Source organism: Aquila chrysaetos, chromosome 5 (genome assembly GCF_900496995.4).
Source record: "Aquila chrysaetos chrysaetos chromosome 5, bAquChr1.4, whole genome shotgun sequence".
In the NCBI taxonomy this organism is placed as follows: Eukaryota; Metazoa; Chordata; class Aves; order Accipitriformes; family Accipitridae; genus Aquila; species Aquila chrysaetos.
Genome location: NC_044008.1, coordinates 24532959 through 24554560, shown reverse-complemented (window position 1 = coordinate 24554560; position 21602 = coordinate 24532959). Strand labels below are relative to the sequence as shown.

The 21602-nt window shown below is 42.5% G+C and overlaps 1 protein-coding gene across 1 annotated transcript in view; it reads left to right on the top strand.

The window, feature by feature from the left end:
- LOC115341422 (ADP-ribosylation factor-like protein 8B) overlaps window positions 1-9394 on the top strand; it is a 29322-nt gene extending 19928 nt beyond the window's left edge. The window contains exons 4-7 of the mRNA XM_030014386.1: window positions 319-412; window positions 2592-2659; window positions 6134-6204; window positions 9002-9394. Of these exons, the coding sequence (XP_029870246.1) occupies window positions 319-412; window positions 2592-2659; window positions 6134-6204; window positions 9002-9051 (283 nt within the window). The 3' untranslated portion in view covers window positions 9052-9394. The remainder of the gene's footprint in view (window positions 1-318; window positions 413-2591; window positions 2660-6133; window positions 6205-9001) is intronic.
- Window positions 9395-21602: the final 12208 nt, after the last annotated feature.

Here is a 21602-nt window from a genome sequence, read left to right as displayed (position 1 = left end):
AAATATGTATTATTAATATAGATTTGCTTTTCTTCCTGTCCATCTCTATCACATAAGAAGACCCAACACGATAAAAGTAGCGTGTTTTAGACATCCAGCAAGCCCGCTATATAAGTAATTGCATGTTCCAGGCCATTTTTTCCCCACAGCCTGTATTTAATCCTGTATCTTCCTGTATTAATAAATGCAGGGCTTACAGAACTCAGGACCGTTTTAATGCTCTTGTCAATGGGAACACATCAGTCACATTTCAGATGTTTTAATGAAACTTTCTGCAAGTAATAGACAATACCATAAATAACTATGTTCCCATTGCAGTTACATGGTGGATGCAGCAGACTTAGAAAAAGTAGAAGCTTCAAAGAATGAGCTGCACAGTTTGATAGATAAGCCACAATTGCATGGAATTCCAGTAAGTATTTTGATTATTATTCTTACCTGAATGTAGCCAATGTAGCCTAAATCCTCATGAATTCGTTCCTCTGGACTCTTGAAACTAGCTTAAGTATGATGCAGCCTTGATACATTGAGTATTCTTACAAAAATTATTGTGACATTTTTTCAGAGGACTCAACTTCTTATCAGTGCTGCAGTGTGTTTTTATGTTGTCTAGTCTAAAGGTCAGAATAGATTTGGAAAAAAATCATTTTCACATGTGGCATTATCAGACAGTAATTACTTCTAGTCAGTCCCCTTGTTGGCTCGGTTTGAACCAGTGACCCAGATATGTTTCTGGCAGTATCTTATGGCGTGTGAGATTTGTCTTTCTAAAGAGTGGCAGACACTAACATCAAATAGCGTCCTTTGCTTCCAGAGATTGTGGAGGAGCTTGACTTTTTCTGTGTCCTGACTTTTTCTTTTTCTTGACTTTTTAGTTTTTCAAACTAAACTGTATGGAAAAAAATTAAATATGCATCTGTTCTCCAGTAGGAAGTATCAAAGAATAGTATATTCTGCTGACATTCTAGTGAGAAATTACAGAGGTGGAGACTAATGTTGTTTAATTAAGTGTAATCTGCCAATTTGGAGCTAGTAGGAATCAGTCAGGTTACCATTGATCTTTGATGCCGATATCACCAAGCAAGAGTTCATACCTTTGATCATAAGAAAGAAAACAATGGTACGTACAGATCAGGAGGAAGTTACTCACAGCTTGATGGCTCTTGCTTGGCCCATTTTTTGTAAGCAAATATTTGAACACTTGGCCAGTGCAAGTGGTCGAAGTCATCTGAGGATGAGTAGACAGACAGCTGACATGAAATCATTGTCAGAATAAAGTTCTCACACATCTCTTCTCGAAGGAGAATTTTTCAAGTGACTCCCCATCTTTTTTATAAGGTTTGATATTGTTGTTGCATTTTTTTATGTGAAGTACATATTGAACAGATCCTACAGAAATCTACAGTCATGCTGTTCATGGTGAGTGACTTTGTCCTTTGTACCGTCTTCCCATCCTGTTTTATTTACTTTGCACTTTTCCTTCCTGAAATGATAGGTCTCTCATATCTTCAGAAGTATTTAATTAAGTTCCTTTCCTTTTATATGTTACAATATCACATTCCAATTGCCCAGCCTGACCAGCAGAGTAATTTCCAAGGTGCAGTACTGTATTTTTTACTTATTTTTATTTCATAGGTAGTAACTAGTATTGAACTTCCTTCAATTTATTGTACTCAGGCTTTGGCATTATAGATTTTAAGGTAGCTTTATTAATCTGAGACTGCAAGTAATGAGTTTTAACGTGTTCCAGATTCATGGGAAATAATGGGACAAGCTTGACTCAGAATTGTAACGCATCTGGAAAAGAATAATGCAATCATAATTAGAAAAACCTTCCATTGCTTACTTTATCTTAGCATGTACTCAGCCCATTCATCTGATCTTAATTTATACTTGAAGCCTTAAGTATTGCATAGGAATTCTTGAATTCCAGCATCTATTCAGTAAATTTTCTGTGTTTCCCACACTTAATTCCTAATGGCTGCCCTTCTGATTTCTACCATGGATGCTCAAAGGGGTTGGAGAGGAATGAGTTCTTTGGCTGGTGCTTGGGTGATATATTGTTTTGGATGCCTGGCTGTTTAGTATGTCAACGTTAAGAAGCACAGGAGTAAAACTGTAGAGAGAATAATTTCTGGATCTTAAGGACCCAGCCTCTACTTCTGGGGCCCTACTTTTGATTAACATTAGTCTGGTCCTGTGGATTGAATGTCTCTTGGTGGCTTGAGGGCACCTGGTGCATGCTCTCATCCAGGTTTGTTGCATGCAAAAGGAATCCACCTAGTGGAATCTGACACCACCCCATAACGCCATCCAGAATGGAGAGATTCACTTCCAGAGGATACTTCTGATACTGATATACCCAGAAATAATTGGATCCAGTTTCCAGAGGGTGTGTACCCAGCATCTGACCCTGGCTAGGAGCAGGATTTCCATGATGCTCCCACAGTCATTGGTCATTTTGAATATGTCCGCTATTGCATTCTAAATACTTGGCTGCAAGATCCAAAATAATGCCAACAAGTGGTTAAAGACAAAAATAAACTTTTATTGCTTCTGGATTTAATATGAATATGAATGATTTCTTTCAGGTGTTAGTCCTTGGAAATAAGAGAGACCTCCCAGGTGCACTGGATGAAAAGCAGTTAATTGAGAAATTGTAAGTAGCTGGCCTGTGTAAAAAGCTGAAACACTGTGAAATTCAATATATGAGAGAAAATCGTTGGTAGTCCATGGCAATAACCAGCTATAACAGATTCCATTTTATATTCTCAGATACTCCACTCCGAGCTCTGCTGGCAGTTGAAATAGCAATCTAGGCTGATAACTGACTACAGTAGATTTGAATCTCTCTTGATTATTATTTTGGTTGTATACAGTTGTTTCAGATAATCCTGTTTTCTCATCACTGAAGATCTAACTGCTATAGATAGTAATAGGCTCACTTACACTTTTCAGAGTACATTGTAGTGGCAGTTTAATGCTCAAACGGCATTAGAACAGAACCATTTCAAACTACTGTCTGTAAATTTAAGCAATTCAGATATTTTTGGCATGTAGCCAAGCATATACTTACAGATTACTGAAGCTAACTTAAATTGATGCATTGTAAGGGTAATAGTAAAGGAAATATACAATTTTGTAAAAATGGCCAGCATAGCAATAATTTTGCAGAATAGGTTTCTGTGTCTCATATCACATAATTTCAATCAGTAGGAAGTGCAAGTGAAATGCAGTGCAAGTGCAGTGAAGTGAAGTGAGGCTTCAGTATAGAAGGATGGTCCAAAGGCTAAGCAACTAAACTGAGACTTAGGAAACACAGAATCACAGAATGGCTGAGGTTGCAAGGGACCTCTGGAGGTTTTCTTGTCCACCCACCTGTTCAAGCAGAGCCACCTAGAGCTGACTGCTGTCAACCATATCCAGACGGCTTCTGAATATCTCCAAGGATGGAGACTCTGCAACCTCTCTGGGCAACCTGTGCTAGCACTCAGTCACCCTCAGAGGTAATAAGTGTTTCTTTGTGTTCAGAGAGGGCCTCCTGTGTTTCAGTTTGTGCCCATTGCCTCTTGTCCTGTCACTGGGCTCCATCTTCTTTACAGCCTCCCTTCAGATACTTGTACACATTAATAAGATCCCCCCTGAGCCTTTTCTTCTCTAGGCTAAGCAGTCCCAGCTCTCTCAGCCTTTCCTAATATGTGAGATGCTCCAGTCCCTTAATCATTTTAGTGGCCTTTCACTGGACTTTCTCTAGTAGCTCCACATCCCTCTTGTACTGGGGAGCCTGGAACTGGACACAGCACTCCAGGTATGGCCTCACCAGGGCAAAATAGAGGGGAAGGATCACCTCCCTCGACCAGCTGGCAACACACCTCCTAATGCAGCCCAGGATACCATTAGCCTTTTTTGCCACGTTGCTAGATCATGTTCAACTTGGTGTCCACGAGGACCCCAAGGTCCTTTTCTGCAAAGCTGCTTTTCCAGATAGTCAGCCCCCAGCATGTACTGGTGTTCCTTCCCAAGGGCAGGACTTTGCACTTCCCCGTGTTGAACTTCATGAGGTTCTAGTCAGCCCATTTCTTCAGCCTGTGGAGGTCCCTCTGGATGGCAGCACAACCCTCTGGTGTTATCAGCCACTCTTCCCAGTTTTGTGTCATCAGCAAACATGCTGAGGGTATGCTCTGCTGCATCATCCAGATCATTGGTGAAGATGTTGAACAGGACTGGACCCAGTACTGATCCCTGCGGTACACCACTAGTTACTGGCCTCCAGCCACCCTTCGTGCCACTGATTGCCACCCCCTGGGCCTGACTGTTCAACCAGTTTTCAGTCCACATCACCATCTGCTCATCCAGCCTATACTTCCTCAGCTTGTCTATGAGGATATTATGGGAGACAGTGTCAAAAACCTTACTGAAGTGAAAGTACACAATATCCACTGCTCTCCCCTCATCTAGCAAGCTGTAGATTTCATTGTAGAAGGTTATCAAGTTGGTCAAGCATGATTTCCCCTTTGTGAATCCATGCTGACTACTCCTGATCATCATCTTGTCTGTCATGTGCGTGGAAATGGTTTCCAGCTTTAGTTGCTCCATCATCCTCCCAGGGATCAAGGTCAGGCTGACCGTCATGTAGTTTCCTGGGTCCTCCTTCCTGCTCTTTCTGAAGATGAGTGACATTTGCTTTCCTCCACTCTTCAGGCATCTCTCTCAATTGCCATGATCGTTCAAAGGTTATCGGTGAATGGCCTCACAATGACATCAGTCAGCTCTCTCGTCACTTGTAGGTGCATCTCATCAGGGCCCATGGAATTCTCTATGTCCAGTTTGCTTATGTATTCCCTGACGTGATCCTCTTCCATCAGGGGTACAACTTCCTTGCTCCAGACTTTTCCCCTGGTCTCTGGGGCCTGGGATTCCTGAAGTCTAACCTTGCTATTAAAGACGGAGGCAAAGGGGGCATTGAGTCCTGCCTTTTCCAGGTCCCCCACCTCATTGAGCAATGGGCCCACATTTTCCCTTGTGTTCCGTTTGTCACTTACGTACTTATAGAAGCCCTTCTTGTTGCCTTCAACATCCCTCACAACATCTAATTTCAGTTGGGCTTTGGCTGTCCTAACTGTGTCTCTGCATGCTTGGACAGTGTTTCTGTATTCCTTCCAGGTTACCTGTCCCCGCTTCCATCTTCTATATGCTTCCTTTTTGTGACTGGGTTTTGCCAGGAGCTCGTTGTTCATTCACTTATGCCTCCTGGCTTTTTTTCCAGACTTATTAGGGTGGGCTGCTTTTGAGCTTGGAGATGATCCTTGAATATTAACCAACATTCTTGGGCCCTTCTTTGGGACAGGGCCTTATCCCATGGGACTCCTTCAAGCAGATCCCTGAAGAGGCCAGGTTTGCTCTCCTGAAGTCCAGGGAGGTCACTATTTAGTTCTCTAATAAGAGTATCTTGTATGATCTCAAGACTCCTTCCTTCTCAGTGCCTCCACTCTCCATCTGCTCCAGGAACGTAATCTGTTTTCTGCATGTCTGTGCCACTTGTGTGAGGATAAATAAATGAAAAAATAACAAAAAGTGCTCAGAAACTCTGAGGGGGATAGGGAAATTCCCAGAAAGAAACAAAAGTTAATTAAGAATCAGTTTCTTCCTAAATGTAGAGGCATCCTTTCAGCAGGAATCAGATCTGATATGTTTGAGTATGATATAATAAAAGTCCTGAAGATTAATGGTGTGATCATTTGAGTACTGTTATTTGATTATTAGAGTTATTAGAGATAAAAGCTCCGAATTCTAAGTGAAAAGAGTAAAAAGTGAATGCTAAGACATGGTAATGTTACTTGGTTGCCATTATGAAATGTTATTTTCAGCTCATGGATTTCTGTGGTTTTATTAATCACTATTACACTGACTTAATAAGAAATTTGAATTTTTGTGAAATGATTTATAACCTTTTAATCTTTATAGTTTAAGAAACATGGGGTTTTTCTGTGTGCAGTAGCATATTTTCAAAATTTAATATCTGAGGATAGAATTGAACCCACTGAGTAAAAAGCAGAAAATATGTAATTTAATGGAAATTTCTGTTGTCAGTTTTTGTGCAGTTATAGCACTACTTTTTTTTTTTTTTCTGTAGAAACCTTTCAGCTATTCAAGACAGAGAAATCTGTTGCTATTCTATTTCCTGTAAAGAGAAGGATAACATTGGTAAGCTTCTTTTTTCTTACAGCATCATCAATGTATACTTTGTACTTTGGATCCGATGTTAAAGTTGTTAATGAGATTTGAATATCTAACTCTAATATATAACTGAAAATCTCAATTTACTTTGAAAGATTTTGTTGCAAATATTGCATGCAATTGTATTTGTTTTAATACAGAATTATGTGTAATTTAAAAGTCACTTGTAGAATTATTTAGTTCCATGAGAAGTTAAGAAATCAATTTGACATGGAAAAGCATTGGAAAAGCATATTTAAAACCCAAAGTAATTGAATCCCTCGCAAAAACTGTGTTACTTCTGAAAAAATAGTAACTGGAGAGGAAGGCCTTCCAATTATTAGGTGATACTTAAAAAATTTTGGTAAGTGTTTTGCTCCATACACGATTTTACTTTGTAAGCAGGCCTTACGTGCATGTGGCTGTATGGCGGTGTTCCTCAAACTGAGGGACTAGTGCGTTTGTCCTACTGGAGACACACAGAGTATATCCTGAAGTCAGGGAGGACCTGTAAAAGCTCCATGAAATTGTCTCCCATCTGCCTTTGCTTTTTGCCTGTTCCTCTCTTTCACCCCTTTCTTCCACTTTCCTGTCCCTTTCCTCTGTCACGTTCTCCCCTTCCTTCCCTCCACAGGGCAGGAGAAGGGAGTTAAGCACAGGCTGAGCCAGCAGTAGTGGTTTCCGGGGGGCATGCTGGCTCTGTGCCACCGTTCTTCCCTGCATGCTGCTAAGACAAGTGGTGCTGGATGGGAGGGATACAGCCTGGGTAGATATTTATGGCTGCTTCTTGAGGAACCCAGGCTCCTTAGAAGAGCTGGGCAGCTCTGTGGGGCTCAGCTGAATGAGAGATGGTGGGAGTGGGAATGGGAGGAAAGCCAGTTTCTCTCAGCGGCAGGGGAAATTTCCATCCTAGGCAGAGAGGACCAGGTAGCGGGGATGGCGAGGAGACTATGCCATGACACCTGGGCTTCAGAGAACTGGGGGAGATTTCAGCTGTGTGCAGGGACGTGTTAGGCAGTGAGGGCTGCTCTTGGAAATGGTGTACGTGATTTGGGTGTGTTGGTTTGAAGGAGACTGGACCCAGGCTTGCTGCAGCTTGGGATGCAACAGTTATCTCTGAGTAAGGGAAATACACAGAATGTGCTGTTACACTGGGGAAGATTAGACTTTGGGACACAAGGACCAAGGAAGACAACATAGTCAAGATTATCTACATAGGTGAAGGGCAGTGAAGGAGATTGAGGTTTTAGAAATGCAGTGCTTGATCCTTATCAAACTGGCAAGGCTGCAGTGGAGGATCTCAGAAGTGAAAAAAACAGCCTAATTTCTGAAAGGATCCTGGAGAAAATAGGTTTTGATCCTGGTTCATTTATATGGATGGCATGGAAGAGAAAAGCATGCAAAAAAAGTATGCTAAAATTTGCAAATGGGAAAATAATGAAAGTAATGATCACTAACGCAGAACCGTGTAGATCACTTATTTGTGGAAGTTCTGGGAGCGGTGATGAAAAAGACTCAAATCCTAACTGAAAATCAGTCAAGTATCTTCCAGTCTAACATTGTGCCTAGAAAGGCTAACCTGGTTCCTGAATATTTGCCCAAAGAAATAGCAAATGGGAGCAGACTACATATATCGTGTGTTTGGAACTGTGCAGGCATTACTGGAGCACTGTCTGCCGTATTTTGAGGAAGACCTTAAGAAACTGAAAAGAGGTTGGGCAAGAACCTAGGGAGATCAAAGGACTGGAAAATATAATTTATAATGAAAAACTATAATGAAAATGTATTTAGCCTATTAAAGTGATGAAACTACTAGGCTGTTAAGGAGAAGGCTGGGAGCTGTCTTCTTCCTCTGCATTTTTGATTGATGTCAATGCAGTTGAATGAGATGATAGTAATTTTTCAGTGTAAACTGCAGCCTAGCTAACTGGTCTTATCAGGAGGTGTAGGTGTAAGGCTGCCAGTTTCTGTGGCCTGAGAGACTGTGGAAGATTAGTATATAGTTATTAGCTCTGTTTTAGATACCGTGGGGTGCTTTTGCCTGCAGTTGCAGTGCCTGAACTGGTCTGCCAGGATATTCACGGAGTGCTGTTTTGAACTTAGGACAGATGTGGCAAAAAATTTAAATTTGAGGGCTAGAGCTGTTGCTGCCCCCTGACAACCTTCCTACCTCCCTGACAGATGTTACTGCTTTGAGGCAAAAACATCTAATCTGCTTATGAATCAGTTCGTGAACTGCTGCAGTTTTCAGCCCAACGCAGTTGGGTTAGACTGTATCAGGAGGGGTACCAATTTCAGCTATCGAATTTCAGTCCAGTGTTGTGTGTCTTTGAGAGACCTTGGACTCCTACAACCTGCCTAAATGGCTTCTTAATGCTTTGTCAGATGTTTGCCCTTCTCTTTCCTTCCAGTTGTGTATTTCTGCCTTTGTTCTCACACTACATTTCATTCTAGTCTGGATTTTACAGTTCATTTTATGGTCATCTTAAATCTTTGCTTTTCCAACAGTTCTTCATCTGTGGCTTAGAGAACTTGAAGTCAGTCATCATATTTCAAGAATACAAAGTGCACATAATTTAAAACCAAACAAAAAACAACAGAAAAAACCTCTACCTGGAGTTTTAAGTACTGAATTTTTAATTAGGTGTAAATGAGAGCCTGTGGTTTCTGGGTTTTGTTTGTTTGGGGTTTTTTTATTTGTATTAACCTGCTGATGTTCTGTTATCCTTTTACACTCTGCAAACAGGCTGTTGAGTTTTTCATTTTGTTTTATCTATCCTGGCAGACATAACATTACAATGGCTTATTCAGCACTCCAAATCAAGACACTGTTGAAGAAAACTTTTGCTGAAGATAACTCTTTCTCAATCACTTTGACTCCTATCAGCTATACGCAACTGAAAAGATAAAGAATGCAACTGCGTACTACCAGGACTCACTTTGGTCATGTTTGTTAACAGAAGTAAAACTGAATTATAGCTTGTCTTTCTATTTTGGTTCTTTTTTTAAAAATCCAGATATTTGTCTGCCTAGGTGAAATTCCTGAACACCTTAATACAAGACTGAAAGAAATGAATACTTTTTTGGGCTGAAATTTTGAGTTTATGCATGTGAATTGTCAAATACTTAGTAATTTTTTTCTAATTTGAAACTGAATAAAATGCACAGTGGAAACAGATATGACTGGTTTTTTTGAACATATCGTATAATTATTCATACAGAATGTTTTCCCTGCAAACACCTCTAGTTAAGTATCAATTATCAATTAAAAACATAATTAAAAGCATCTTACTTGAACAAAATGCTGTTAATCAGAACACTTTCAAATACTCTGATTGGTGAAAAGTTCTTTCCAAAGTCATGTATCTGTAGTTATCTATTTTTTCCAGTCATTAATGTAAATGATTCATATGAATATTATTTGGGAATTAAAAAATAAAACAAATTCTAGACAATCCTGTCCTTCTCTATTGGGAGAGGAAAGAGTCTGGAATTGCAGTGGTTGTTTTTCTCTCCTAAACAGACAACTAAATACAAAGGGAGAGCAGGTGAGATCATGTGCATCTTTTCTGACATTATCTCCAAAATTAATGGATTTCCTAAACATTTTTATTGTAAATGAAATAATTTTTACAGTGCTTCGGGACTACTCTTTCCATTCCTGAACCTTGCAGAATTTTCAAGTATGCAGCCTAATATAGCTGGGCCCTGAAGTAGGATTAGTTCTTTTGACACAGATTAAAGGAGCAATTCACTTTTTAAATTTTGATGCTTTGCTAACATGTTACAGATACCTGCTTCCAAGTGCTTCACTTAGAAGCAGTCTGATGGGAATTCTGTGAGTTTGGAAATTCTATTAAATACAGAAGGTTCCTGTCAAGAAATAATAGATAGACTTAAAACTTATGAAAGATAGATGCTCAGTGGCCAAGTGTTTCAAGGACACTTGCAGATCTAGGAGGGAGAAGTTCTGGGATGCTGGTCTAAAGATGTGGTAAATCAGCTGATTGCTATATTATTAAAAAGGTTATAAGTTGTTTATGCAGTTCTTGCACTTAAGTACATGATCTATAAAAATAGCAACATTATTTGTCATGTCTGTTTGAGGATGCTTTTAGGCTAGTGGCTCTAATGCACTGCTTAAAACATACTGCACAGACTTGGTAAAATCTTTCTCAAGTGTCACAAGAAAGCTACTACAAGCACGATAGTCAGGTTATAGCGCTTGTCCGTAAATGTTTGCAGTATTGCCTGCAGAAGTCTGGCCAGAGGGGCTAATTATTCTGTGGTCACATGAAAATAATTTGACTATGTGTGAAGTGCTGAGTAAGTAAGTTAATAGTGGATGTTCCTGAAATGGGATGTTGGGAATGACCTTCCAGAATCTGACATCTAGTCCATCTAGTGACATTTTGTATGCTGAAAAACCAGCATTAGATGACTAAGGTGATGAATTTTGAACACTGTTACTGCTCATGGACTTTTGAAGTAGTAAAGCCATTGCAGAATGTACTAGAATTGCAGTCATGCATACAACACAAGAGAAGAGCCACTTCTGTACCAGTGGTCTCAATATCCTTCCTGTAGTTGTGCTTTTTGACGGTCGTGCCTCATCCTTCCAACCTACTATCACGGCATGCAAGGTCATGCTTCTGACATAGGAGCTCTGTATCAAATCTTACTGTGTCACTCCTTAATCTGGACCTCTCTTGCCCCTTTGCTGCGGGAGGTTTGTGGGAGTGGACGCAACCTCTTTGCACATTGATTGAAACCAGCCAGTTTTCCAAGACTGCACTGGTGAGAAAAGTGGTGCTGGCTCCTCTCCTTCCCTTGCTTTGCTCAATGTAGTATTTCCTTGGGAGATGACCAAAGAAGTTAACTTCCTATATGTGGTATACACATCACCAAGTACCGATGCAAGCTAAAGACAACCTGTGGAGGGAGGAGGTTAGGTTCCAGGTTGGCTGAATGAATCTCTGGGAATAAGAAATGAGAATGAGCAATTTTGTTATTAAAATTATCCCATTATACAGCATATGCTGATTTTTTTTTTCTCATTTCTCCTACTGTGTGACCTTGTATCCGAACCTGCCGCAAATCAGCACAGGCACTGGCCTCGCTGTTCCCATTTGAAACAGCCTGTCTGTTTTTCAACAACTTGCCTTCAAGTAATTTTTCAAAACGGGCTTAGCTCAAAATGAGGGTTTACTGTCACACTCAATAGCTTTGTGGGGAAGATGAATTGTAGCTGACTGACAACTCTTGACATTCGATGTCTGAGACTGCATATGGCCATAAAGTGTTACAGAGGTCTAGACCACTGGAGACAGTACTGCAGCAATGTTATTTGGAGAGGTCACAAACTCTCTGCAAAGGAGCCTCTGTGCAGGGAGTGTCCCCTTGCTCAGACAGCAATATATAATGCAATGCCTTGCATGGATCCACATTAGATGTGTTTCAGAAGCAGGGAGGGTGTGGTGATACATGGAGTGACCACACTGTGATTGCTTTCTGCTTCTCAGCACTCCTGAGAAGTGACTGCAAGACGGAGCAGCAAAGGCTGCTGTTGTGCTCTGGCTTTGCTTGGAGGTGGCAAGTGCCATGGTGTGCTCAGTGGTCCTGATCCCTAGGCACGCGTGATGGCGGCAGTCTGGCCAACATACACAACATCCTCCAGGCTATGGGAAGAGAGTGTTGGGGGATGTGAACAGTTGAGGAACTAGAACTAACCTTCAGTTTAGGCACAGCTTGTCGCCCCAGGCCCCACAACGTCAAGAGCCCTAAAATAGCATGAGTGCAAAAGTGATACAGACATGTTTCCCTTCCCTTTTTTCCCTCTCCCAAGCATAGGAACAGCTTAACTGTCACCCAGGGCTATACAGAACCACCAGGTGCCAACCATCTGTTTTACTTCCAGCGCATTTTATTTATTAATTTTTTTTCCTACTAGTGATGTAATTTCCCCCATATTTCTTTTCCATTTGCATTGTGTATTGTAGAAAGCAATCATGAACATAAAATTTTAGTTAAATGATATAAAAAAACCAAATCAAAGTTGAGTTTTTTATCAAATGCACTATAAAACTTCTTACATTTATTGCAGAGAGCAGTGACACATACATAATTTGTTCCTGAATAAGCTATTTTGTAAAACGATGGTACTTCAGTTACCTGAGCAGCATACTAAATTGAATGTCTCTGTTCTATGCTTTAGGACAGGGTGTACGTACTGGCTGTCATGAGACTTTCGAGTAGGCCGATGGAACATATACAAGAATTGTGTATAGTGACCCCAAAATTTTAAAGCTTGTGAAACAGAACAGGCTGTACCCTTGGCTGGCATCTCCAGCAAGGCTCTTCTGCCTCTTGCTATGAGGCAGTCTGGTCTGTAGCACGCACACTGTGATCCTGCAAGGGCCTGCATAATAAACTCTGCCTAGCTCAGGCCATAACATCATGGCTTAAAAGCATGCAAGGGAAATGGGATATGGGTGAAGGGTTGGCTTCTGGCTATTAGTTTTCTGCACCATGGTTTAGGCCAGTCCATGCCTTGGAGTCAATATGTGGCAGTCTATACACTATGTCTGTGCAGCACTTCTTCATATGGATTTGTCTTATTCAAATGCCTTCAAAGAGCAAGACACATTTATACTTTTCCCTTCAAAGATCCTGGGGTACACTGACAGGAGCCATGGTATCTCTTCATTATATTTTTGTGCTTGGGACCTAAGACACTGACACCTTGTCTTGTAGGGAGAGCCTGCAAACCTGGCCTAGAGCCAGAAGTCATCAGCATGGCATGATGCAGGACAGGCTACTGAAAGCAAGGGAGTATGAGGAGAGATGTCCTTACATCCTCCTTACTTATGGAGAAGGATGGTTTTAAGATCTGTGGGGCAATGAATGAGAACAACATCATGTGTCATCAAATGTAATATGATCAGATTTTATCCCTGGCAAGAGATGGTGTTGCATTATGGTCTGAATCAAATGATTCATGTCATCATGTGGTCAGGCTAGAGGCATAGACCAACCATCACTGGTAAACAAAATGAAAACAGTATTCCAGGTTCTCGGAAGCTGTGGTCATCTAAAAGCCACCAGGGCATGGGACAGGGTGGAACAACTCTTCCTCCACTGCAGAAGACCCTGAAATGGGACATCTGTGAAGAGTCACACACTACTCCCTGAGCACAGACACAAGGTCCCCATGAGAGATGGAGTCTCTCATGGACTTCATGAGAGACTGCAGTCTGTCAAGTCTGGACAGACTCGATGCTGTCCTGTGTTCAGCTTTCAACAGAACCCTTTCCAGATTACTTGTGACCTACTGGCAATGGTGTTACCCTCAAAAATACTGAGCTCTGTCTTTCTTGGTTGGCCCCCTGCCAAGACAGCCATCGTCTCTTGCAACTCAGGCAAGCGACCTAATACTTGTCTGTCCTGGCTTTAACCCTTGTTCTGGAGCTGTTTGCAGCATTAGCAGGATCTAGCACGTCACATGGCTTCGCTTGTGTGAGAGCCTGATTCAGACTTAGTCAGTTCCCAGGTAGGTCTGGGAAGGTCCTGGTCTCGTTGTGTGGTTTTTGCACAAAATGAACAGTCTGTTCTGTTGTTCCCATTCTTTCTGTTTCCTGGAAAAATGGGCACAGTCCACAGAATCTTCTCGGTGCTAGAGTCATCTTGAAAGAAAACATCATGTCCCACTTCTTGAGGGCACTCTGCTTCATTGCGGCATCACATACAAGATGCCAAGAAGAAAAGGGAGTTTGGAACTGGGCTAACAAGGAATGCTGGAGAGGAAATGCAGTCCAAGTGGTATGGGTATGTGAGAAAAAATGAGCTTGTGGTATACCATCAGAGACAGTCCCTTCACCAGCTCCAGTTCTGCCAAGACTAGTGATGTGCCTCATGCCATGACCTGCAGCATTTTTGCTCTCTCCCAGCATGTGAGCATTATGCTGGGAAGGTCGTTACATGAGCATTTTGCAGATAATCTACCATGGAAGAATTGAAGATTGGGCAGGCAACACATCCTGGTTTAGTAGCACTATTCTGTCACAGCAATCTCAAAATGGATAAACAAGAGCAACACAGCTGACCCATGGCATGAACTGATGATTATGGATGTTCTCAGCCTTCTTTGTCTCCTTTGCCTTAGTCAGCATGGTCACTTGAGCGAGAAGATACATTCCAAGAGCTACCCATACGAGAGGAGCATTTTGCAAGCTGAGTAGCCGTATGTTTCTTGGAAAGTGGACTTTCCGTGGAGGAGGGCTCTCCTAAATCAGCCTGGGGATATGGATAAGCCAGGTGGGAGGTAGGTGCAAGGCAGCAGGCAGAATGCATGAGGTGAAGAGGTGCCTTATGCTGGCTCCCATCCCCTGAGTTCCTCTAAAAGGGGCATAGATACCCCGTGATGACCCAAACTGTCCTGCCCTCTGTTTCTGATGTGGTCTGAAGTAGTCAGCACTTGGACTGGAAATAGAGCACTTCTCTGGGGGTTGGTCATGGTCTCTGTAGCCAGTGCCCAGCATGTCAGCAACTTTGGCCTGAAGAACAGTGGAGCAGTGTGGGAAGAGCAGACTGAGAGCTGGGGCAAAGCCAAGCAGCAGGCAAAGGCAGTGTCTGTGTGCTGCATAGTGTCCAAACCCTCTGTTTTCCTTAGCCTTTTCTCTACCTGTGTGACTGTGTCTTCTATGCCAGCTGGCTCTGGCAAGTGCTGCCTCTCTTGCTTTTCCAGGTGTGTCTGCTGGGCAGGTCTCAGCTGGTCAGTGGGAAAGGGGAGAAGGCTGATGCCACCACAGCCACATGGCAGCTAAGAGGTTTGGGGCCAGCTGGCCCTTCAAGGCTCAATGCTTGCTGAGTCTTGCAGACCTGCTGTCTTGAAAAGGCAAAAGGACAGCAGATGTGCAGCTCATGACAGCCATCTGTGGGTCTCTGCTCTTCACTTGGGAGGGAGAGAGGGAGCAGGATGAGGAAGGCTATTGCCCTGCTGTATAGTCTCCTGGGGGCGATCCAGGTGCCAGGCTCTTTGTGGCATGGTTTGGTAATTCTCCTTGCTGGCGCCTGTTGCTGGCATGGGAGCATGCTCAGGCTGGTGAAGGAAGGGGCTGGGATCACTGCTTGTGTCTGAGAGATTTTGCAGAAGCACAGCTTTTAAGAAGGTGGACAGGCAATCCTGTGGCATCCAGTGGTACAGACTCTGCCTTGCTGCTGTTGAGTGTGGACTGTGGCCTTGGCCCCTCTGGAGGGGGCTTTGTCAGCATAAGCATTTCAATTTGCATTGAAAAAATCATTCGGAAGGGTTAGCCGCCTCTGCATAGATTTTCCCAATGGCTTTCCAAGGCCACAATAGTGTGGACAAGCTGTGGGGCCTCATAGCAATTCAAATATTTCTTTGGGCAGCTAAGCCTTTGTTTGAGAACTGCTGCTCTGGATGATTCTGCTTTTCATGGGCTGTGCTGTGGTGTCCAGCACATCCTGTGATGGAGTCAAAGCTCCGCACTCATGGGTTGAAGAAAGAGGGAGGCAATTTCTCTGTCATCTCTGAATACTTAATCCTTGCTGCCTGTTTTGGGTTTGTGTGGTGGGTTTTTGGCAGCGGGGCAGGGGCGGCAGGGCCGGCTCCTGTGCGAAGCCGCCAGAAGGTTCCCCGGCCCCGGCCCAGGCCGAGCCCGCCAGCGACGGCGGTAACACCTGAACGGAGTTAAGAGGGGAAACCTGCAGCGGGGGGGGAGAGTGGGACGTGAGAGGAACCCCTCTGCAGACGCCGGGTCCGTGAGGAAGGGGGGGTGGAGGCCGATGCCCCCGCAGCCCGCGGTGAGGCGGCAGGCTGTCCCGTCCCCCCCCAGCCCACGGAGGGGAGCGGGGGAGCGGGTGCCCGCCTGCAGCCCGCGGGAAGGACTCCCCTCGGAGAAGTTGGCGGAGGACTGTCTCCCGCGGGAGGGCCCCCACGGCGGAGCAGGGGCCGGGTGAGGAGTCCTCCCCCCGAGGAGGAAGGAGCGGCAGAGACGAGGTGTGAGGAACCGAGCCCAGCCCCCGTCCCCTGTTCCCCTGCGCCGCCGGGGGGAGGAGGGAGAGAGAACCGGGAGCGGGGCTGAGGCGGGAAGGACGGAGGGCTGCGGGGAAGGTCTTCGAGGGTTTGGGTTTGCTTCGCACTACCCGACTCCGATTTGGTCGGTGGTAAGTTAAATTGAGTTTGTTTCTTCCCCAAGTTGAGCCTGTCTTTTGCCCGTGACCATAAGTGGTGAGTGATCCCTCCCAGTCCTTGTCTTGACCCATGAGCGTTTCTTTATATTTTCTCCTCCTCATCCCACCGGGACCGGGGCAGGGAGGAGTGAGCAAGTGGCTTCGTGGTGTTTTGTTACTGGCTGGCCTTAAACCATGACACTACCAAAGACAACTCATCCCTGGGGCTCACAGATAGGCATTTAGAAAATACTTTTGTTTTTTTGACTGAGTGGACCAGATTGCACCTAGTGCACATAATTTTACAAAATGGTCCCCAAGGAGGGTAGCTCATCTGCCTTCCAGTTTCAAAAATTGAAGCACTGTGATACATCTATGTAGGCAGTATACTTTTTCAGGAATAAGGTATTTACAGATAAGTGCACTTAAAGTAAGTGGGTTTGTTAAGCAGCATTGCCCGACTCTGCTCATTGTTATCTACAGATTGCATGGAAAGCGTTTTCACTGAAGTGGAAAACAAGTCAATACATTCCCCTAATCTGTCCTTCAATGTAAAAGCAGGCACATGCACTGCTGGTATTTAAAGTTATTTATCAATTAAAGGACAAGGAATGCAAGTTTGCAGCATGTCACTTGATTCGGAGGCTGCATGGTACAGCCATATTGGACCAAAAGCCTTGTTACAGAAATTCAAGAATAAAAGAGCTTCCATGTTTTGAATGAGACTGTCCCCCCTAATGCTGATAGCATTACAAGTAATCCCTAAGCAAGGTTCTCCCCCTTGTATGCTATGGAGTGGTTGTCCTCCAATCTGAAAGACACTGGAGTAGATCCCAAGGCAGTCAAGACCACTGGTGCAGCATCTTGTACCTTCCTTCAGCTGTCGTCTTCTCCCCCAAGTTTATGGCAGTAGGACTTGAATGGAAAGTTTTAAAATACTCAAATAGCTGTATTTTGGTTTTGACAGGTGTGGTGAAGCCTAGTGGAGAGATACTGCATGTTTGCTGTTCTTTGCCGCCTTTACTCACATATGGACACAGAAATCCTAGGGGTGAGTAGATTTCACATAAGGTAAATGGCGGTTTCTGCACCCAGAAACAGAATTTCCTGGCTAGTGAAAAGGTGATCTGATGCCTCTTCAGTTCAGAAGACAGCACAGAAAGGTATATATTAGTGCATGATATGACAGAATGTAGATAAGTTATAGACAAAAAGGATTTCTTCACATATGTTGGTCAATATGTAGATGTATTATTCAAAACATAGCTAAAATCAGACCTTTAGGAAAGCAATCCTTCACTTTCAGTCTCAAGAGAGAAGCAAACCGGTTTGAAGACTTGTATTTTACCTTTATTTTTAAACCTTTAACTCAAATCCACACACTAGGTCTTGATCCATGCACAAGCCAAATGCACATGCAGCTACTTTGATTGGATGTACAAGTGTACATCCATGTACTTTACATGCAGTTGTACATGCAGATGGCTAGTTGGCTACCTGCCTATTTGAATAGGGTCAAAATTAATCAGATTCTTTAGAAGGATAGGTCATCAGCCACAAGGAAGAAAGATCCCAACATGTCATGTCTTTTGCAGAGATTAATGCAGATGATTAAGTATTTTTGCTGTACTCATGCTGTATGAAGGTCTGTAGAGATCCACAGAAAACTTATCAAGATGGTCCAGGTACATTTCAATATTTATTATACACTGTGTCACAAAATTCAGCTTCCAGATTAGATTAATTAAGAGACTGTGATACTACTCCACATCTGACAGCCTTCAGTACATGCTGTCTTGGATCAAAGTCCCATTCCTCAGCACTCCAAAGCTCAGCCCCCAAACCATCACTCTGCCGATTTCCTTGGTGCTTGGTATGCAGCAGATGGAATATGCCTTGAGCATCCTGGGGCTGAGTGTTAATCTGAAAACTGCCACTTTAAGACACCTTTCATGTTTCTACAAACCCAGCTTCCATACTAAGTGAAGGAAAACAGCTTTATCATGCACCTGTTTATCAGCCAGTTTATTCCCTTGTGCTATACAGAAAACTCCACCAGTACACTGGAGGATCTCCTGAGGAGTGGAGAAATGGTTTGGTCAAAAAGTACGTTTTACTTGCCATACAAAACTGCATCATCTTTGAGAAAGGTGAATTACTGGCACTGTACAAGCAAATCTGCCATAAAATGAAATGGAAGAAAATACGTTTTTATTATGAACTACTCAGCAAGGCTGTCTTCTATTTCCAGGACCTGACAGTCTGATTTTGTTAGTTTTACTTGTAAGGAAGCCAGATATTCCAAGCAGCGAGCCTTTTAACCTTTTTATTACCTCAGGTCCTACTTCTTTGACTCTACACAGTTTTCCTTGCACTCTGAGATTTTCTCAATGTTTATGGCCCAACTTGTATTGAACTTCTGAAACCCTATAAATTATGAATTTCAACCTTAGGATTTAGCAGTTGCACCTTTTGTAAATGTGCTAAATGAAAAAGGAATGGACATAACATAAAATCTTTGTATTTGGGGATACTTTTTAGTTAATACAGTGATGCTTAAATATGTGCCTAACACCTAGAAGTGCTTTGTTTTGCCTGCAACCATCAGCAAGTGCTCATGACCTATTCTAATTATCATCTATATAGCTTCTAATATACTGGTCTATTTTTTGGGTAATCTAGGAAGTAAAGGTATCTTATCTGCAAGAAGTTAAGGTTAGCATATCCATTCAGGCTTGGAGGTAGACAAGGCATAAGTATTTTTGTGCATTGGAAGAATGAAATCACCTAACATGTTCTTAACCTTCTTTTAACTTCTCAAATTCTCTTCATTCTCATTTCTCCTATAACTAGAAAGTCCTAAAGCTGTTTTTCATGCATTTGACAAAACACTGTTACGTGCATCAATTAGACAAAAATCAGAGCTGAATGGCCAGTAAGTGCAGGTAGAACTGTACCTTTAATGCTTCAAGAAAGCGATACTTAACAAAGACTACTCAGAAAGATCTATAGTGCTAGAACCAACCATTCTTCCTGAAAACATTTTGGTCTGGAAATATAAGAATGGACAAAGAGAATGGAATACATTTATGACTTAAGTTTTAAAGATACTGCTAAAGAGATTAGCAATTAATCCTACACACATTTGCAATTTTGTTGCTTAAAAACTTCGGTTTTAGTTATTTGTTTGAAGTCAAGTATAGTAAGGTCATTAAAGCTCTTTTTGCCTTTATGTTTATATAATCATCATGAAATATTTTGCAAGTGGCTTTATAGGTCTCTGTGAAAAAGGAAAATTAAAGAAATTGGGGAACAAGGAAGGCTTTACTGAGGGGAGGGATTATAATTCAAAAGGACTTTATTCTCAATAAAAAACAATAAACAGTAGTAAGAAAATTCTTAGAAAAACAAAGTCAAAGCTGTTACACTGCCTTACATGTAGTGTAACTACAAAGTTCAAAGTTGTAGTTCAGTCTATGTTGAACTAAACATAAAAGAGGGAAACACTAACAAAATAATGTTGTAGTATTTGAACTGTTGGAAAACTGATTCCTAATTAAATCTAGCATAACTGTCAAAATAACCGTGCAATACATTTGAGAAATGAGACCCAGAAGTCACATGTAAGAAGTCTGAACATCAGGCTTTCTCAGTTTACTGGCGCTGTAAACTAATAAATCAATGTCTTTAAAACAAGAGATGAAAGATGAGGGAACAGCAAGAGATATTTTCACACTGTACAGAACAAAATGCATTGATGTAGTGGATAGTTTTAATTACATTTAATTGTTGTACTTTAAGCCTTTAACAGAGGATTTTTAATGGACACAGTAAAATCTTTGCCATTAGTTTTTAATGCAATTCAATGCCTGATGCCGAGCTGTTAAAAATCGGTGAAACACCACTGAAATCAGTGGAGTCGTAGATACACTGTCTGAGGCTCAAGTCCCTTATTTTGCATTAAGTGCAGCCAATCTGGTCTATTAGACAGTGTAAACAGTGAAACATGCTGTGTAAAACCTGAAGTGTGGGAATGGCACCTTTCGGGGAGGAGAACTGGAGGTCATCATTGCTGGCTGAGGTTTGCTGGTCCAGGGGCTAATGAAAACTGACAGACTACTCCTCGGGAAAAAAACATCTCCTCACAAAAATAACAACCATGCAAATTAATATGATACACAAAGGGGGTGAAGATTTATGTGACTGTTTCCCTCATCCCTTTCATATGGCTTCCTTTTTTTGTGCTGTTCCCTAATGATGCTCATTTGTCTGCTTCACTTACTGCTGCCTGCCCTTCCTCCAGTGCCACTCCTGTATGCTGGGCTCACACAGGGCTGCACCCTCCTGGCCTCTCATTCTCTATCCCTGCTGATTTTTTTTTATTTTGATGGTGGTCAAACTGTTGCAGCTGAGGAAGCTCTATTGCCTGTCTCTTCACACCACCTCTCTGCCAGAGTTGATCTCCTTGCAGCATGGGTGGTAGGATGGGCGGTAGCCCTGCACTACAGCCACTGCCGATCATAGCCTTGGTATCGCATTCAACAGAAATGGGTGGCAATTTAAGTTAATATACTAGGCTGTGAGGTGACTGAGCCAAGGGTGAACTGTTCTACTGCCTCCTTGGCTAGCTTCTGTGTGCCAGGCTTAAACCTGACAGAAGCAGTGAGGCAGAGCCGGGCTGATGAGGCTTCAGCCCAAGTCTATGGAGATCAACAGGAAGATTCCTACCACTTTTAAAGAAAACAGGATATTGGCTTTAGATTATCCACACGACTCAATTCTGCTGTGATAATTACAAAGAATAAAGAGATCCATTTGAGCAAAACGTGAGTCAAGCCCTCATTTCTGCCCCCCACACTGTACACAAATCTCTGCTGAGAAACGATGGGATCACCTTTCTCTACTTCCATCTTCCCTCTTACAGCCCTTCCCTATCATCTCCTCGCCACTGCATCTGAAACCAGATTCAGGCTTCTTAGAATAGAGTCCCTGGCTTTCCATTTAGACTGCAAGATGTTAGCCTTTTTGAATGTTGTGAGATGATAAGTATGTCACAGAAGATGTGTTTTCCTGCACTTAACTGGAGAGTAATTAATCCCAGAGTTTTTTTCCTTCCTTCTGAGAATGGTACTATCAGCTACTTCCTGAGGATGAGAGGCATTTGGCAACAGGCAGCTTACTTGATGAAGTGAGAC